This window comes from Tursiops truncatus, chromosome X, assembly GCF_011762595.2.
Source record: "Tursiops truncatus isolate mTurTru1 chromosome X, mTurTru1.mat.Y, whole genome shotgun sequence".
In the NCBI taxonomy this organism is placed as follows: Eukaryota; Metazoa; Chordata; class Mammalia; order Artiodactyla; family Delphinidae; genus Tursiops; species Tursiops truncatus.
In genome coordinates, this window is record NC_047055.1 from 24,942,449 (window position 1) to 24,963,639 (window position 21,191).

The following is a 21,191-nucleotide window of genomic DNA, read 5'->3' on the forward strand; positions in this document are numbered from 1 at the left end:
AAACTCTTACTGTTATCTAGTGCCTTTTTTTATTAGACTGTTGCATATTTTTTCTTAATAAAATTATTTTGCTTGCTTTTTTTTTTTTTTTTTTTTGTGCGGTACGCGGGCCTCTCACTGTTGTGGCCTCTCCCGTTGCGGAGCACAGGCTCCGGACACGCAGGCTCAGCGGCCATGGCTCACGCGCCCAGCTGCTCTGCGGCATGTGGGATCTTCCCGGACCAGGGCACGAACCCGCGTCTCCTGCATTGGCAGGCGGACTGTCAACCACTGTGCCACCAGGGAAGCCCCTTGCTTGCATTTTTTAAACTGCTGACAGAACATCAGTAAACAGAAAATGTATCACCTGTGTACAGTTCTCTGTTCTTTTCCTTAATATAATTTGGGTCTTTATCGAAGTATGTTTCTAGTTCTATAAGCATTTTTTTATCTTTAAAAAATGGCTAAAACAACAGAGCAAGAAGAATCACTCATAAATTTCAGGAGTCATTCATTCGTTCATTTGTCCACCCATCCATTCAACTCATATTTTTAGAGTGCCTATTATGTGGCAGGCACTATGTTAGTTTCTGAGGATAAAAAGATAAATGTGGGCTTCCCTGGTGGCGCAGTGGTTAGGAATCCGCCTGCCAATGCAGGGGACACGGGTTCGAGCCCTGGCCCGGGAGGATCCCGCATGCTGCAGAGCAACTAAGCCCGTGCGCCACAACTACTGAGCCTGTGCTCTGGAGCCCGCGAGCCACAGCTACTGAAGCCCAGGCGCCTAGAGCCCGTGCTCCGCAACAAGAGAAGCCACCGCAATGAGAAGCCCGCGCACCGCAACGAAGAGTGGCCCCCGCTCACAGGAACCAGAGAAAGCCCATGCACAGCAACGAAGACCCAACACAGCCAAAAATAAAAATTAATTAATTAATTATTTTAAAAAAAGATAAATGTGACATAATTTCTATTCTCGAGAAACTCACAATCGGTGGGGGAGACATATAGGTAAATTGACAGTTACGGTACAGAGTGATGAGTGCTGTGCCTGAGCGAGAAAATAGTATAGTGCTTTCAACAGTAGGTCCTTGGGCCACCTGGGTTCATATCCTGGCTCTGTCATTTACTAGCTGTCACTATAAGAATCTACTTCATACAGTTGATACAAGAATTGAGTTATTCACGTGAGTGATCAATAAATAGTATTATTCTGATAGCCATAAGCACTGGGTGATATTGCAACACAGAAAAGGGGCACCTAACCCAGATTGAGAGGGGGGTTTGGGCAGTAGTCCTAGAGATTGAGTCTTGAAAGAAAACTGGGAGTTACCCAAGCAGAGAAGGGGACAATGGTTTTTGACACAGAGTCTACCATGGGCAAAGGCACCAAGGCACAAGGGGATACAGCATGAGTCGAGGAACAACAAGAAGTATAGTATTGCTGAAATATAAAGGGCAAGGGCAGGGGGGCAGTAGAGTGAGATTAGACAGGGACCAAATTGTGGAGGGACCTTGTAATCAGTGCCAAAGACTTTGAACTTTATCTTGAGAGTGATAGAAATCCATGAAGGCTTATAATGAGGGGGCTAACGTCAGCAGATGATTCTGGTGGAATCATGGACGATGGACAAGGGAGCAAGACTAGTATCAGGGAAACTTGTTAATAGGCTGTGACAATAGGTCAAAGGAGAAATGATGAGCGAGGCCCTGGACTAAAGCTATGGCAGTGTAGATGGGAGCATGGGACAGAGTCAAGAGATATTTAGGAATTGTAAGAAGTAGCAGCACTTAGAGGCCATTCGGATAAGGTAGGTAGAAGATGTGAATCCTTATTCCTATCATTCACCCAGATAGGAAATATAGGAGAAGCAGTTTGGGGAGAGATTTTCTTGACTTCAGTTCTGAATGCTTGCAAAATAAAATCTAAATTTCTTAGTACGGCATTCAAGGTCCCCCATGATCTGGCCCCAAATTATATTTTCAACTGTATCTCATGAGTATAGCTTTCCCCAGTCAGATTACAGAAAGTGGTCCTTTCAGGCTGTTTTCCTAAACCCCTGCCTCCTTCAAACAGACATAGACACAGGTAATGAGATCATGTGATTTCTCTCTCCATATATATATATATAACACAAATGATGAATAAAGAGGTGACATTTCAGTTGTATGATTGTTAAAAATGACTTCCAGTGAATTATACCTCCCTGTGCTCATGTCCCTTCACAATGTGATGCTACGACTCCTCCTATCAAGAGGTGAAGTCTATTTCCTCTCCCCCTTGAATCTGGGCTGACCGTGTAACTTGGCGTTGACCAGTAAAATGCAGCAAAAGTGACATTCTGGGATTTCTGAGCCTAGGCAGGCCTTAAGAGAACTAGCAGTTTCTGCCTTTGCTCTTGGAACCCAGTTGCCATGGAAAAAAACCCCAGGCTACTCTGCTGGAAAGAGGCTATGTGGAGAGAGAGACCATGGGGGAAGAGAGACCACGTAGAGAGAGAGGACCAGGTGTAAGAGTGTCCCAGCTGAGCCCAGCCCCCAGATGACCCACCTGCTGACTGCAGCCACACAAGTGAGCCCGAGAGGACCAACAGAACTGCCCAGCCAACCCAAAGAATCTTGGGAAATAATAAATCAGGTTGCTTTAAGCCACTCAGTTGAGGGGGAGTTTGTTATGCAGCAATAGGTAAGTGAGACAAACTGGCAATGGAAAAGTGAATAAGGAATCCTCCAGGAAGATAATGGAAGCAAGAGCTTTCCAGGCAAAGTGAGTATAATGAACCAAGGCACAGAGGTGTCAAAGTGCACAGCCTATCTCAGGAAGGGCAAGTGGTATTGTGTGGCTAAAGGAAAACAGGAGGTATACTGCAGGGAGGAGCTGATGAAAGGGGAAGCTGGATGTAACTCTGGAAGGGAAAACTCTTGTTACCAGTTGCAGTTTAATGTCATCGTATCTTAGAACATCACACAGGAATTGTGCTCCTCTTGTATTGTTCCTTTCCTTTGTGAACTCTTTTCTCCCAAACCTCCTCGAAGAAATTGTTCGGTCGTTATCTAGTTTCTTCAATGTCATCATGTAGAGATTACTAAGAAACACTTTCAGAATTTAGCTGCCTGCCCAGTGGGTAAGTTAACATTGCCTTTCATTTTTGCTAAATTTTCTTTGCTGTTCATTTATTAAAGAAGCAAACATTTATTGAGTTCCTAGCATATGCCAGGCACTTGGGATTCAGAAAAAGTAAGCCACTGTTCTTACCTTCTAGAAGTCTATAGTCTATTGGGTGAAATTGACAGGCAGTAGATTACAATAGAGCATGCTTAGCCCCAGAAAAGGAGAGGTTTTCATATAATTATTATTATCTAAGACAATACTGTATTTACAGAAAGAATTGCCATCAAGATCCTTTATTTGTTTCTGAAATAATAGACTCTAGGTTTTTAAGTGGCCATGAAACTGTGATTGGCTTAATGCCACCAGATTTGGTAAGAGACCACCTGGAATACTTGAACGTCAAAGTAAACTTTGCGCAAAAAAAGCCACATTACATATGGCCAGACTCCCTTTTCAGTTACTATGTAATACTTCTCTGAAATCCTCATTTTTAAGTTCTTACTATTTTTCTTTCACTTTCTTCTTACAGCCTAGGACTGATTCATTCATGTATAATTTCTCAGGCATTTGGAGGTCTTGGAATCAGTTCTGTGCTAATATTCACAGCCTCTGGATCTGGAGCTCTTCATTGCTTCTTTTCCCCTTTTTGCTTTCAAGAATACTGTTTTTCAATTCCCTCCACCCAGTTTCTTTTCTGGCTCATTAGAAATCACTGTATAGCCCTTTAATTCTTTTATAGTGTACCTAGCGGACAGTTCCATTTTACCGTGTCTTTGCAAACCTCTAGGAGAGCAGCCCTTCCCTTTCTCCCATGTTTTCCCCAATGTGGTACTCTTGATCTTGTGTCTGCTAAGTTATGAGCTCTCTCCTACTCCACGCTGGTGCTGAGATCCCTAACTTAGCCTCCAGGAAATTATTTTCCTTTTTGCTTGGATGATATCCTTCGTCTTTGTGGGGATGGAAGATATCATCCTGTTGAGCCTTCAGGATGTTGTTTGAAAGAATGCTGTTACTTGCCAGGAATATCCATACAGTAGTTGGACTTCCAGCATATACATTATTCATTATTGTTCAGCCACACCTAGTCTTGCATATTATACCAATAGGATACTAGGCAGAGATTTGACTTTGACCCGGAATTCTTTTCAGTTCTGTATCAAGTTGTTTATCAGTTTGAGTCTATCTGAATTACCTCATTATTTACTCACACAGGATAATTTAATTGGAGAATCTTTTAATACTTAAACAGATGAGCTAAACTGGTTTTTCCCCTTTTTCCCCTCAGGATAATAAGTATCTAACTGAGAATATCAGTGGCTACAACTAGAGTCTTTTGCATCTCACTTTGGTCTTATCTACTGCTACCTTTTTGGTTCAAATATATATTCAAAACCTAGACTTAATATTTTTCTTCATTTCCAAAAAAAAAAAATCTGTATCTACATTTGCTGACACTTGATACTCTTAGTGTGAAGATTTAACGTTTATAAGATTTATTCATTTCTCCAAACAAATCTGAGGCAGTCATTTCACAGTTATGGCACCTGGGTTAAGACACATTTCTGCCCAGACATCTGCCCAGCATGATTTCCTCACCCTTATTCATAAAAATAGAATTCTATAATAAAATAATTAAATAGGCATTAGGAGGTACAGTTATTTGTTTTTTTTACTTGAAGTAGAGTTGATTTACAGTGTTTCAGGTGTATAGCAAAGTGATTCAGTTATACATATATATATAAAATATGTTCTTTTTCAGATTCTTTTCTGTTATGGGTTATTACAAGATATTGAATATAGTTCCCTGTGCTATACAGTAAGTCCTTGTCTACAGTTGTTTTTTTTTTAAACATCTTTATTGGAGTATAATTACTTTACATTGTTGTGTTAGTTTCTGCTGTATAACAAAGTGAATCAGCTATATGTATACATATATCCCCATATCCCCTCCCTCTCGCATCTCCCTCCCACCCTCCCTATCCCATCCCTCTAGGTGCTCACAAAGCACCAAGCTGATCTCCCTCTACAATTGTATTTTTTTAATTTATATTTTTTATTGAAGTATAATGGACAAATTATATTAGTATCAGGTGTACAACATAGTGATTCATTATTTTTATAGATTATACTCCATTTATAGTTATTATAAAATTTTGGCTATATTCCCTGTGCTGTACATTGCATCTTTTTATCTTATTTTTTTTTAAACATCTTTATTGGAGTATAGTTGCTTTACAATGGTGTGTTAGTTTCTGCTTTATAATAAAGTGAATCAGCTATGCATATACATATATATATATATATATCCCCATTACAGTTGTATTTTAAAGTTAATATCTTAGACCAACTTTGTCTTTTTCAATAAATTTTACCATTTCTTTTTTTTAAATTTTTTAAAAAATTTATTTTATTTATTTATTTTGGGATGTGCTGGGTCTTTGTTGCTGTGCGCAGGCTTTCTCCATTTGTGGCAAGCAGGGGCTACTCTTCGTTGCGGTGCACAGGTTTCTCATTGCGGTGGCTTCTCTTTGTTGTGGAGCACAGGCTCTAGGCGTGCAGGCTTCAGTAGTTGTGGCACATGGGTTCAGTAGTTGTGGCTCGCAGGCTCTAGAGCGCAGGCTCAGTAGTTGTGGCGCACGGGCTTAGTTGCTCCGCGGCATGTGGGATCTTCCTGGACCAGGGCTCGAACCCATGTCCCCAGCATTGGCAGGCGGATTCTTAACCACTGTGCCACCAGGGAAGCCCTAGACCAACTTTAAAGAGAAATAAATATTGTACAATTCAGCATCTTTTTTACTAATTTGTAAATTAAATCCTTTACATGGAATGTTAAGTTGTAACCAAAACCCTTTTTTTCTTCTTTTCTGATTTATCGAACTCTGGTTCTGGGTCAGTCAGTCTTCAGGGTCCAGCTTTCTTCTCTTTATCTCAGCTATGGGTATTTTGTCTCTTTGCCTATGCTATTTGAGTGGGGCCTAGAAAAGACCTGGTTAACTATTTTAAAATTGAAAATTTTATTGCGATAATTGTAGACTTGCCTACAATTATAAGAAATAATACAGAGAGATCCCTTGTACACTTTGCCCAGGTCTTCCCAGTGTTAACATCTTGTAAAACTGTAATATTATATCACAACAGAATATTGACATTGATACAGTCCACTGGTCTCATTCTGATTTCCCCAGTTTTAATTGTACTAGTTTGTGTACGTGTGTTTGTGGGTGCAAGCATGCATGTTTGTATTAATTTATATACAATTTTATCACCCATGTAGATTCATGTATCTACCACCACAGTCAAGATACAGAACAGTTCCAAACCACAAGGATTCCTCAAGTTGCCTTTTTATAACCACACCCACCTCCCTCTGATCTCCCCTCCTCATTATATAAAAAAAAGTCTGTATTTTGTATCTTTTCAACACATACAATGGCAGAGCTACTAATAAAATCTATTTCTTTTGATTTTTAGTTCAGTGACCTTTACATCTTGTTTCTTACACGTCCCTTTTTTGGAAAAGCACTGGCTAGGCAGTCAGATTAGTGGCAACCACTAATCCGTCCTCCATTTCTTACATTTCGTCATTTCCAAAATGTTATATAAATAGATACTTTTCAAAAGTTTTCTGCACTTAGAGTGAGAAGCATATGCAGTGCTACAGTATTTCAAGAACGGTAAAAGCCCTCTTTGTGTTTTTTACTCCGTTTGAAGGAAAATATTTCCTACCGGCAAAGTAAAAGAGTAAAATTGACCCAGTCTCTGGGTATTTTACTCTGGTAAAGTTCTAATTTAGTGACGGTAACTGAAGCCCTTCAGCATGGGCACTGCTTCAAGCAGTGGTTTCTATTAAAGGAAACTCTGCCCCCTCCCTCCACCAGGCAGTGCAGACAGAACATTGGGGTTGGGGGGAATGAAGGAAAGCTTTTGCCCGAGATGCAGATGTTGAAATTGTATCACATATTGATAAATGACAGAATTCAAAAGGCGCTTAAGAAAAAGTTTGATTTATACTCATAGTCTCATTCCATTTCATATTCCATCTTGGAACCAAACGTTTGGAAGAAGTGTGCTTTCCTTTGAACATAAAGATGTCACTGTGAATCCAAGAGCATTACGAAATATATGCTTGACGTTGTTTTTCCTGTGATGCGGAGCAATACCACGTTCTCTTGCTTCCTTCTCTCAAATGGCAAAAATGGCAAAAGGAGTTTGTGGGAAGGCTGCCCAGGTTAGGGGTCAGTGGTTCTTTTCTCATGTTGTTCTCAGTTGGTTTTGTTGTTCTAGGTTTCCCCTTACTACCCAGATAGACTTGGATGTTGTCACAACATCTTGCTCCCAACTCCCCTCTTGTTTTCTGCTTGGCCAATCCTAGCCTCTTTCCTCCCCCAACTCAACAGCTCAACATTTGGATTTCAGCCTGCTGTGGAGTTATCTAAAGAATTTCACCTGCTGGGTGTTTCCAACAGGTCAATTAAAATGGGGGAGAGGGCAGGAGGGAAAGAAGAGGAATAAGAACAGCAAAGAAGAAATGATCAAGTATTAAGCAAAGCAAAGCGAGACCTCCTGTTTGGTTTCAGTGAAGCCATTGAGCTGATCTTTTACAATCTGTTGGGACTGGCGTCAGAGAGGAGATAAGTGAGTCAACTGAAGTGGAAAGATTGAGAATGAAGGTAGAGAGTGATCTGGAAAACTAAACTCCGCCAAAGAAAAGACTTTAAGAATCCTAAAGCCAAAGGATTAGTGGTATTTACTACTACTGTGGGTTGTATTCTAAACATTTTAAAGGCGACTGGTATCAGTGGCTAAAAAATGTAGTAGCAACTGGAGAACAAGGAAAACCTACCTGAACTGGGTCATTTTTTTTTTTAACATCTTTATTGGGGTATAATTGCTTTACAATGGTGTGTTAGTTTCTGCCCCATAACAAAGCGAATCAGTCATACATAAACATATGTTCCCATATGTCTTCCCTCTTGCGTCTCCCTCCCTCCCACCCTCCCTATCCCACCCCTCCAGGCTGTCACAAAGCACCGAGCCAATATCCCTGTGCCATGCGGCTGCTTCCCACTAGCTATCTACCTTACTACGTTTGATAGTGTGTATATTGGGTCATTTTTAATACCTATGAAAGACTGAGTAGAGGAAACCAGCCTGAGAGACTCACTGTGGTGTGTAATTATGCACTTTGAAAGCGCAGTTCATCCATGGATCTCAAAGCACATTACCAACTTTAATTATTTTTCATAACACCTCTGTGAGACCATTATTTCCTACAGATAGATGAAGAAACTGACATAGAAAACGTACCAGGCCCTTTCAATCACACCATGAATCACCTGCTGAGTTGCTCCTGTTCCTGATTTGTCATTTGAATTAACTGACCATTTCCCAATGAAGAGGGAATGCTTGAGCAGGACTTTGAGGGAACTTTGGCTTCTAATTTTTGCTTAGAAGCAATGGAGGCTGAATTCCTTTTAAGATGAAATGCTGTTCAAAGAGTCATTATTTAATGGAATGTGTATGGAAATATATTAAAATATTATTCAAGACACATGCCAGAACACACACAGAAGCCTATAGCATAACAGCCCAAGTGGGTACTTTTGTCCTCCATTAACCTTGCATAGAAAACAAAACAAAACAACAACAACAAATATATCACATACAATCATAAAATTTTAGTATCTGAACAGCCTTCAACAATCTCAGGGTCTGTAACTTTGGTCACACCACTCTGATGAAACCTGCTCCAATTATTGGGCCACAACCTCACTTGTCCTTCTTTGTTCCTGTAATAATGTTAGTCTATACCACACAATCTAGCTCTGTATCACACTATATTTACACTCTTTTGTTCCTTTGATTTGTTTTGAGTTAAACAACACCCACCGTGGTTACCAATGGTCGCTGCATTATGTTTGGAATGGGGGAATACCTTGTGAATGATGAATGTAAATCTCTTTCTACTACCAAGACTATAAACTGCAGGAGGACCCAGCCTGGGTGTTACTTTCTTCTATCACTATGTCCCAGAATTTCTGTGTACGCTGCAAGCAATTATTACACACTGTTGGTACGATTAAATAGGATTAAGAGACACTGGTGGAGGTCAATGATGAAGTGAAACAAGATTTCATTAAACGTATTAAACAAGGTGCCTTAATTTGAATATATATTTCAAATAAAAAGAAACTTGTGTGAGCCTTGTATATACCGTCCAGCCCCAGCAAAGGCTTAGAAAAGGTGATGGTTGCCTGGTGAGTGAATATCCTTTCCTTTATACCCCAACATACCTCACATAACCTGCTTTAGAAAAAACTCACCTGTTTCGTGCTCAGAAATTCAAAACCCATCATACCATCTTGAATTTCTCTAATCTGTAGGGAGAAAGAAAACCAAACTGATCCAAAATGTGTACCCAAGGAGACCTAGCGCACACAAAATGGCCATGAGGATTCCCAGCAAATGGCTTTAGACCTCTCATTCAAAACCTCCATTTTTAGTCTTCAGATATGTCAGACTTTCTTGATTCTGAGCTCTGCACATGCTTCCCTCCCAGGCAGAAATCCCTTCCGCCACCTCCTTGACTACTGCAAGGGCCCCATACTCCAGAATACTGCCCCCCAACACCCTCCCCAAAGTTTGAATTAGATACAGTTCCTATTGCCCTTCAGTGATAGAATTGACTCCCTAGCATCTAGCACAGAGCCTGGCACATAGTAGGTGTTTAATGTTGGTGCATTAAAAAAACTAAAATGAAATTTGTAGAAAGTCAGTATTGATTCCAAATTGTATTACATTTGTCAATGCACAACTTTTAGATGAGGAGGCTTTCCCACTCCATTCACTTACTAATTTGTTCTTTCATTCCTTCACTCATACATCTATGTATTGAAAAAATTAACTCTGCTTATTAATGGACTAGACAGCATGCTAGTCATTGGGAACATAGTGATTAGGAAGATATGGTTCCTGACCTCCAAGGTTTGCCTTGGCAACGTAGTGAAACATTCTCTTCCTCATTTCCAAATTCTTAAGATCAGAAACATAGTTAATCAATTTTGTTTTTTAGAATTACTTTAATTTTTCAATTCTAGTTGAGTAGACATGGTAAGGACCACATATACCTATTTATTCTATTTGGCTTTGTGGTTTGGTATCATATGGCCAGCCAGGTCTTGCTGTACAAAAAAAAGCCTGGATTTGGACGTATACACTCAAAAGTTCAGACAGTGAGGCAGCCAATTTAGCTAATTCATGCCGAAAATTAGCCAGAAACATATTCACTGCCTATAAGAACAGCTCGACTCGTGATTCACCATATGATTTAGGTGAGCCAGGTAACCTCTATGTCTGGGGTTCTTCAGCTATAAATTATAGAGGTGCTGTGACTATAATGAATGAGAGACACAACGGCATAGTGCAAGAGTACCAGACCAATTATTTTATCCTCCCTGAATTTATCCGTTTTATATAGTCTTATTTTCATACGTTAGAAAACAGAGCTGGCCTGACTGCCCAAGTAAATCTATTTAAGGGCCACTTGAATGGCAGGGTTTATGAACACAATTTCCAAAATTGTACAGCAACAATTTCTCCAATTATCTCCGTGCCATTACCCATACACTTCTGATTTAAACACAGGAGTAACCATGTAGAGAGTGGAAGGCAAAGAGATAATGCATGTAAAGGATTTTGAGAGCCACGGAAATGGCCAAGAAACTGTATAAATGAATTTCATCACTATACATCCTTGATTAATCAGATACTGGTCCACACTGTTTAATTTTGTATGAAACTAACCCATAATTAGTCCAGTAAACTCTAATTAGAGGAATGATTCCTTGGGCTTATATAGTTTATACTTTTTGAAGCTCTTTCATGTACATTTACTCATACGATCCTTTCAACACTCCTCTGAGGTAGGTGGAGCAGGGATACTTATCCCTATGTGTTAATATTTTTGTTACATTTCATTACATGTAAATGACCATATATTGATTTATAACTCATACTAAGTATAGGTCTTTTTACTTAATTCTTATTTTAAAATTTATTTATTAAAAAAATTTTTTTGGCTGCATTGGGTCTTCGTTGCGGCGAGTGGGGGCTACTCTTCGTTGCGGTGCACAGGCTTCTCATTGCGGTGGCTTCTCTCATTGCGGAGCATGGGCTCTAGGCACGCGGGCTTCAGTAGTTGTGGCACGCAGGCTCAGTAGTTGGGGCTCGTGGGCTCTAGAGCGCAGGCTCAGTAGTTGTGGCACACGGGCTTAGTTGCTCCGCAGCATGTGGGATCTTCCCAGGCCCGGGATCACACCCATGTCCCCTGCATTGGCAGGCGGATTCTTAACCACTATGCCACCAGGGAAGTCCTTTACTTAATTCTTATATGAGCTATAAGAACATAATGTATCTGAAATATTTACAGTAGAAAACCAAGAAAGGCATAAGTACAGTACGTTCTTTTTAGTAGTCAAATAACAAACAAAAATCTAGTTGAAAGAAAAACAAGTTTTTCCAGGTGAGTCAGGTCATTCTCTTAATGATTAACACAGGCCTTTGTTAAATTTCTGCTAGGAAATCCCTGCACAATGTTTATTTAATGAAAAATAAAATAATTTTTAGCAAGTTTTTCTCCACTCCAGATTAATTTTATGGGGGAAATTTGGGGTCTTTGTTTTCAATTTAAGTTCCTCTGAAACATCAGTAATTGTTCATGAACATACTTGTGTGTTCTTTTTTCCTTCCTCAATCCAATTGTCAGTAATCTGGCAGAAGGAGAGCCTAATCACTGCCAAACAAAATTCCAATATTTAATGAGAAAATACATTTTTGATGTTTTAGCCAAAAATGCAAAGCCCCTTATTTAAGCTAATGGAATTCAAAAGAAATCCCTAGTACCTAGTAACGAAATAAAGTTAAAACACAACACACAGACTTAAAAGAAAGCTCAAAAGTTTTTGTAACAAATGGACATTTATAATTTTGCATGTAAAAAATATTTTTGAAACATAAAATTGTCTGAAACAAGAATTAGATTTTGAAGCAAGATCATTGTTTAAATACTATTACCTCAATTAATTATACCCTACTCTTTTTTTGAATATTTAAATTCTTCTGGGAAAATAAAAGGGGGAAATAAAGTTTGGTTTCTCTTGGGTTCTTACTCCTTATTTGTTTTGAACCAGTATTCTTCTACTATTTATTCATAAGCCTAAAGTTAACAAGCATAGGCCCGTGCAAAAGATTTCTTATGCTGTAGTTACTAGTTATGGCGCATATAGGGTCTTGGAAATATCAAATTAAACAGAATAAGATTGGAAAAAAAAACTCTAAACAGACCAAATCTATACAAAGCCAAATGGCTAGGTTATGGAAGTGTTTGTTATAAGCAAATTAGTAGTTTGCAGGAAAAGAAAACTAAGTCTGACTTTCATCTAGCCTTTATCTACCTTAAAATTTTTATTTTGGATACAGTTAGAGACCAATATTGACCTTAGTGTGGATTTATGCAACTATGAAGACCTTTAGAGACCTAAAACCACTACAAGAATTTTCTTTTGTGCCACACTTTAAAATTTCAGACCTAAAAAAAGAATCCAGAACTGCTACTTATTATGAATTAGAGAGGCTGACCACTTCCAACTCTATCATTTGTAGATTAACTGCTCACATTTCACTGAAGCTTTGGCTCTTTCTAGAAGTGCAGGTCTGTTCTGTACAATTTCAACTAATTGCTGTCACACTAGTGCTTATAAGAGAGACTTCAAATACTTAACCCTTTCACTGCTTGATTGGAGGACAGTTTAATGGCAATGAGCAATGTGAGGCTATTCTGAACTTGGCAGTGTAGGGGCTGAAGAATGATTTGCATTATCAAATTCAAACAGTACTGTATGCAAGAAAATTTTGTTGAAAAGTGGAATCAGAAGGGATTTTCAGGATGTTGCATTTTAAGTCTTCGCATTTTGGTAGCAGGAGAAAATACAGGACTGGATCAGCAATGAGTTACAAGGAGAAGAAAGGTTAAGGATGACAGTCACCTGCAGAGAGCTACATCAATTTAACTTACAGGTTTCAGTCACTTAGTTATTTCTGGATTCGGACCCCATACCATATGCCAGTGGTTTTCAAACTTTAGCCTGTATCAGAACCACCTAGAGGGTTTGTTAAAACACCGACTGCTGTGTTACACCCCAGAATTTCTGATTCACTAGGTTTAGGTTGGGGCCCAACAGTTTGTATTTCTAACAAGTTCCCAGGTGATGCAGGTGCTGCTGGTCTCCAGACCACACTTTGAGAACCACTAGGTATCCATACACCATGCAGTTAGCCTACCTTTAGTTTTTTTATTAAAAAAATTTTAAATAGAAGTTTAGTGGATTTACAGTATTTTATTAGTTTCAGGTGTACAACACCGTGATTCAATATTTTTAGATTATACTCCACTTAAAGTTATTACAAAATAATGGCTATATGTCCCTGTGGTGTATAATATATCCTTGTTGCTTATTTTATACATAGTAGTTTGTATCTCTTAATCCCATACCCCTATCTTGTCCCTTACCTGCTCCCTCACCCCTAGTTTGTTCTCTGTATCTGTGAATGTTTGTTATATTTTTACTTTTTAGATTCTACAAATAAGTGATATCATACAGTATTTGTCTTTCTCTGACTTATTTCACTAAGTATAATACTCTCTAGGTCCATCCATGTTGTTGCAAGTTAGCCTACCAACTTTTAATAGGCACCACATTTATTCTACAATCTATAAGCAAACTACAAATGAAATAGTGAGAAGATCATTTAAAAATTTTTTTTGCTTTTTGGCTGCGCCACGTGGCATGTGGGATCTTTAGCTCCCCGACCAGGGACTGAACCCCGGGCCACGGCAGTGAAAGCACTGAGTCTTAACCACTGGACGCCCAGGGAACTCCCTAAAAGTATTTTTTAAATATCAGTTTTGAGGGGGTTTATTTACCTTAATCTTCAAATAGGGTGAAAGGGGGAATAAAGTTGCCTTTAATTCTTGTTTAGATGTCCATTAATATTTAGCAGTAATAGCGGTGTTAAAAATTCACAATTTAAAAAATGTTCTAATCTGGTATAGGTATATAACAAGGTAATTACAGGAGAAATAACATAATGTCTAGGATTTACTCTAGAATATATCAGCAATAAATAAATAAATAAAATCTAAAAATAAATAAAGGGAGGGAGAGTCCTAGATGAAACAAGACTGGCAAAATGTTATTTGTTGAAGCTGAATGATGATTACCATGGGACTCATTATATTTCCCTTTCTACTTTTATGTAAGTTTGAAAATTTCTGTTAAGAGAAAGCTTTGAAAATTCACATCTTCATCAATATTCATTGAAAGTGTAGTTAACATGTACAAAATGTGGACTGCATTTAAAACAAGGTCTTAATGGTATATCTCGGATAAGAGTGATAACATAGTCAAGGATTCAATAATCAGTCACTATACAGACTAGGCCTGAAATACAAATCTCAATTTAGGAACTTCCATTGTGGGCAGGCAGGGGTAGGGGAAATAGCCCTCTTCTAAATTTCTCTCTCCCTTTAAAGATCCTTTATTCCCTCACTTTTTATTCCACCAGATTTGCTTGTAGCTTCTGAAACTCTCTGGGCAGCTGCCAGTACAGACTCACAAAAATCCTTCTCTGCTGCCTGCCTCAAAGGGGCAGTGGCTTCTTAGGTCTCTTGCTTGTTCAAGCCTTGTTATGGTGACTATACTATCTCTTGAGTCAACCAGGCCAATCTTTGTGGGGAGGGGGGGGTTCATATTTTTACACATGTTAAAAATTAACTTTTTATGCACTTATAGAATTCTATAAATTAATTTGAAAGCAGATGTCTTTTTTTTTTTTTTAAATATGATCTGACTTGATGTGTACCTTACTGCCTGGCCCAATGGCATAGGGTATATTTAGGAGGTTACATTTTAGTATTTTTAAGTATTTTATTTTCTTCTGAGAAAATGAAACTAAGTAATAAGATATCATTTTAAAGAATAGTGCTTTATTGAATAAGTTTTATTCACAGAAAAATAAGCTTTAATCTATGATGACTGCCAGATTTTACAGTAGAAAGCAATTTTCTTAGTTTTCCATACTGATGGAAAGGTTTCTACTAAATGAAAAGAGCCATAAAATTATATTCACAAATATAGTACTCTTTCTCACACATTTCACATGATTATTCACAACACTAATACAATGACATAAAAATCAGTCATTTTGTCAGGTTAGATAAAGTATAACAGTAATGAAAAAAATGCAAACTCTTCTAACAAAAATTACATTAAAGCCTTTGTTACATCAAATAAAAAATGCAAATTTGTTGCTAAGTATAGACAGAATGACAAAATATATAGTAATTTTAAATGTTACATCAATGATACACAAGAATGTAATAAATGCCAAAAAATCTATATGCATTTCTGCAAACTTTAGACTTCAAAATAGAATCTTACCACCCAAACATTAATGTAGTATTGTACAATTTGAAGCTATATGTATTTAAGATTGTCCTATTGTATTAGTTATAAAGTATCATTTAATATGTAGTGAAGGTTATGGTATGGTATACAAGAAAAAATAAACATTTGAGACCTCCCTGGAGAGGTAGCTTGAAGTTTTTCACCGTCAAACTATGACCCAGTCTGAGCTATCACTAATTAGCTATACAGCTTTGAACAAATCATTTCACCTTTCAGCCTCAGTTCCCTTATCTGTAAAACAAGAGGGATGAATTTAGATACTCTCTAAGGTCTCTTCTAGCTCTGACACCCTATGATCCTATTATGCTGCAAATGAAATTCACACTGTGCTAAGTGTACAAGAGTCAAACTGAAACTGATTATGAAAGTGGGAATAAGCCAACTGTTTCTATTAGGAAAGCTCAACTAAATTTGGTGAGAATATTTTTTTCAAGTTATTAAAACAGGAATTTAAATATTTTTAAGGACTTGACCTACTTGTTCATTGTAATTTGCATCTTGACTATGACAAACAAACAAAAAAAATGAGTAAGAGTCACTGAAAGATATCATCTAAGTTTTAGCCCACATTTCCAGAGTCAAGGCATATCCACGGAAGGTAAAAGAGTGTTAGGTAGGGAATTAACATTTATACCAGGTATTTTACATATATGGCCTCCTTGAACTCATAACTTTGTAAGACACGTACTATTCTCATTTCACAGATGAAGAAATGGTTACCTCTTTTTTTCTTTTTTAAAGCAGATTTGGCTAAAAATAACCATATTTGTCAAATATTCCCTCCTGTTTTCTTATTTCTCTAATGGAAATGATACACAACCTATCCTACTTCTCCCACCCCTCCACCCCTTTTCCCCATATTCAACAACTGGGTGAGCAGGAAATAAAACAATGATTTTGATCTAAAGGGTACGATATGTGGAACTAATGCTGTGGTGGTAGTCTCCATTCAGAGTTCAAAATACCAATTTTATCCATTAAAATGAAAACAGGAAAAAAACTACCAACATTTAAATAATATAACAACAAAAGATCATAATACACAGGGCCAAATCACATCATATACATTCACTACACCCATCCTACCCCATCTTAGCCCCAAACCAAAGGGGAAAAAAAATAAAAACAAACAAAAAATCTAGTAGGAAAGGCAATACAAAGCTACTAATTAATAAACTGGAATTTATTTTATAAACACTAAACCCGTTTCTCAAAAATTAAGACAAAGCTTTTGATCAGCACACCAGATTATTACGAATAAAGATAATTATTTATTACAAAACAACTTGACTCTTCGCATGACTAAAATGTAGTAAAATAGGTGGTGCCTTTTGAAATCTTAGAGTGAACTTTATATAGAAAAGAATGTCTATATGTAGATAGTGAGAACTATTTTGGGAAGGGGGAGGCAGAGATTTGGATCTGGCTATATTTTTGACCTTGCAAGTGATCATTCTTTGCACAATTAGATGGGAAGGATCCAGGGCTTTTCATAGTGCAAACAAAGGCAAACATTGGTAAGTCTTTAAAAATTTGATTAGAAGTTGGAGTGTTGAGTGATTTAACAACCTGAAGCAACAGCACTTCTAAACAATTCTTAAAATAAACTTGTTAGCCACATCAGCTTCATGCATTAAATTTCACAACTCATGGGGAGAAAAAAGGTCTTGCTTAACTCTAAACATACAAGTTTTAAAAGAGTTTTAATGAACTGAGGCTTCCAGAACTGGAAAAGCCTTATGTTAAAACAGTTCAGTCCTCGGCCAACAACTAGACTGAACTAACTACCTGACTTGGAGCTGATGTGTCCTGGAAAACACATTTTTAAAACTTTAACACTTTTCTCCCCTTGTAATTTAAGTTTAAATTTAAAGCTTAGACTATACATGTAAAATTTAACTTAATGAATATATAACTAAACCTAAGTAGAAGAAAGTGCAAAGGTAAAGAACTGAGGATTTACATAGTAAAACAAAAACAGGGCAGTCATTATTTGATTTTTAAAATTCTCATTTAAATTTGCAGTGCTTTAAATGAATATCAAAGTAGTAATCAACAGAGGTTAAGAGACCATAATACTCTTTCTCTTAGAAAATACAACAAAAATATAACTTTTAACAGTTCCACTCTCAAACTTTTCTCTACAGTAAAATGCCTCACTCACCTCTACAACAGGTTGTTGTGAGAATCTTTGTCTGGGTGTTCTATGAAGCATTTTTAAACTTTCATTTTCTTTTTTTAATATATACTGATTCTTATTCAAGTTTTATTTTTTCTTTAATATTCAAACAACTCTTCTTTTCTTGTCAATATTTTATAATTTCCAAGAGGTTTTTAAGGATCTTGAGAGAACATTTATTTCAGAAGTATCTACTACTATCACTAGACAAGAAAACAAAAAACTTAGGTAAAGACTTGACATTTTGTCCTATATACATCTTAATCATCCTAAAGGTAAAAACTCACATGAAACTTTAAGATACAAGACGATATGAGAATCTCAACATGGAAAGCTGTCACTATAACTACGAGCAGTGTACAAACATGCTTCTACTCTTACCTACATAAGCTGACAGATGTTTAAAATACTGGGTTAACGAAGATCTTTTAGTAAAGTGACTTAGGCAGGCTTAAACTAGCAAGGATTAAGGATGAATCCTTACTAATTAATTGGAAGATCTGAGACATATTTTATATTTCATTTTACAAAATCAGGAATATTTATTTTGAAACAAGAGAAGAAGACATGGTCTACCTGTCAGAAAACTACCACTCAGAAATATTTTTCATCCACAAAGCAGGAAAAACATATAAACATTTAAATTTCACATTGGCACCAAAAAGGTTAACTGCCCTGCCTTCTTGGATTAGAAAAACTGAAGCTGAGCAGTAAGTAGTTTTGCAGGCGTTTGAACATGCCTAAGCCTTTAAATCAGTAAAATACTTTCTAAAAATTCTGATTACAAAAGTAATACAGACTTATAAAAAATTCAAACAGAACAAAATAAAAAAAGTAGAAAGTGAAAGGTCCCTCCCTGTAAAGCCCCTCTGGGACCCATACCCCCCCAAAGAAACCACATTTAACAGTTTAGTGCCTATCTTTCCAAATCTTCTGTTCTATACGTATATAAAACACACACACCTCACTTGGCTCATTCTATCCACAGTGTTTTGCCACTTGATTTTAAACTTAATATACCTCTGACATCTTTCCACGTCAGTACGTGTAGGCTAGATGGTATTCAATCATTAAATACCCTTTTAACGATGGCAAAATCATTTTTAAAAATCATCCACCCAAGTACATGTGTATAATTTTAAAAGAAAGTGGACAAAATCCTAAAACACAAACATCTAAAGATAATCTCTATCTTTCTACCAGTGTAGAATAGTTCATTCCTTTTTCACACAAAACAAATTATGTGATTGGGGAGATTAATCTGTACGTTTACAAAGAAGGCTCCATTTGTTAAGCCTATCTAAAAAGGATGAAAAAGTCAGTTGATTAATTCACTTACATTTAGAAATCTAAGTCAGTGTACTACATATACAAATTGTGATCAGTTATAATAATATGATGCTTCTTAGTCTAGGGTTTCAATTAAATAACAGTGAAAAAATAGGACAGATAATACAGCTAAAATCCTGAAAAATCCAGAAATTCAAATTTTAGATTGCTAACTATAACATCACAGTTTACATTTTTTCCCTACTTGGTAGCAAATGCTAATGGAATTCAATGCTGATTTCTTAAAGTTGGTTCACATCACACATTCAATCAGGGTAATAAGAATATAACACGCCTACTGTAGTTAGATTAAGACATAAAAATTTTTTGCTTGAAAGTAATGACTGTGTAGCACATGGGACATTTGTCCACTGCTTCCGCACACTGTTTACAAGTGACCAGATGTCCACAAGGAATAAAAACTACAGCAATATTTCTATCCATACAGATTTTGCAAAGCTTCTCCTCTTGCAGTAGCCTTAGCTGCTCTTCAGTACTAATCTCTGTACAAAGAGAGAAAAAAAAGTGTTAATTTTAGACTTTCTTAGTTGTTTAAATTCACTGAAATAATGTGAACCCCTACTATGTGCCAGACACTAATCAAGTGTTGGGAGATAGGATGACTCACATATGGCATCTGCTCTTAAGTAGTTCGCATGCTAGTGGGAGAGAAAGACATGAGCTGAGGCTACGGAGGTAAGCACAAAGTGGTAAGTGCTATAATAAAGTTACATACAAAGTCTCTGGGACAAGACCACAGAACAAGTTCTTCTGTTCAGATTAGCTGGGGAAGGCTTCACGGGTTGGCGGCTGTTGGATGGGGGAGGGGGAAGTGGAAGAGTGACATTTAAAAATAGCAATTTGCTAAGCAGAGAAGCAAGGCTTAGGTAAAAGAAGTAGCATATAGAAAAGGCATGGCTTATTCCAGAAATGGAGGGATGGATTTGAGGGCTACTTCTGAAGTGGGACAAGTAGGATTTGGTGACTAGATGTGAGGGATGAGGAAGAAAGGAAATAAAGTTGATTTCAAGATTTCTAGCATGGCTGACAAGGGGATGGTAATGCCAATAGGAAATATACAAGGAGGTACAGGTTTGGGATTTTCAAGATTTTTTGAGGTGCTTGCACAGCATCCATATAAAAATGTCCAACAGGCAATCGGAGAGTCAAGTCTTGAGATCAGAAGAAGTTAGGGCTAAGGATAGAGATTTGGGTGTCATCAATACACAGCTGGCACTGAAGTTCTTGCTTAATTCAGCCTTTGTCAAACTAAGTTTTGTGAAATGTTAACAAATATGTCATAGAAATGTGTTTCACTGTCATATATAACTATAATGACAACAACATCAACAACAGCAGCAGTTAACAGTAATATAGCACTTCTACTATGTACTACGCAGTATTCCAAATGCATTACATATTATAACAACCTTTGTAATCACTGTATACCAGTGTATACCAAATTCAGCCTCACATGAGAATCACTTGGGGCATTTTTTTAACAATATATTCCTTGGCCCCATTCACTGAATCTAAAATAATGGGGTTGAGCACACTGGCATTTGGGAACCATGACTATCAAGTTCAGGGCAGTATGATAAAGCATATATGCCCTCTTAGAAATTCAAAATGCATTTCCCTATTTAACTACAGAGTTCATTTTTCATGGCATCTCTTTTAACATTCTGGGGAACACTATTCTGAAAACAGGTTTGGGAAACAGTGGTCTAATTTTATGCAACAAACACTTACTGAACACTTAGCTAGGTTCTAGGCATTAGAGAAAGAACAATTAACAAATACATAGACCCTGGGCTCCCAATCATTCATAGACAAGTAAGGAACACAAGCAGACAGGAAATTATAATACAGTGTGATGATAAAAAGGAATTATAACGTGTTATGAAGAACACAGGAAGGGTGTGTGTCCGTGCACACACACATAAAGGGAAGGCTTCCCAGAAAAAATTATACCTAAACTGGGTCCTAAAGGATGAGTAGGAGTAAAGTAGGAGAGGGAGACGGCCTTGGGGGACAGGAGCAATGGGAGAAGAGGGTTCTGGGCAGAGGA

General features: G+C 37.4%; 1 protein-coding gene across 7 annotated transcripts in view; it reads right to left on the reverse strand.

Moving 5' to 3' along the window:
* Nucleotides 1-15,111: 15,111 nt before the first annotated feature.
* Nucleotides 15,112-21,191, reverse strand: part of XIAP (X-linked inhibitor of apoptosis) — a 44,927-nt gene continuing 38,847 nt past the window's right edge. For all 7 annotated transcript variants that reach the window (XM_073799236.1, XM_073799235.1, XM_073799234.1 and 4 more), the window contains one exon: nt 15,112-19,623. In XM_073799236.1, coding sequence (XP_073655337.1) covers nt 19,430-19,623 — 194 coding nt within the window. In that variant the 3' untranslated portion in view covers nt 15,112-19,429. The remainder of the gene's footprint in view (nt 19,624-21,191) is intronic.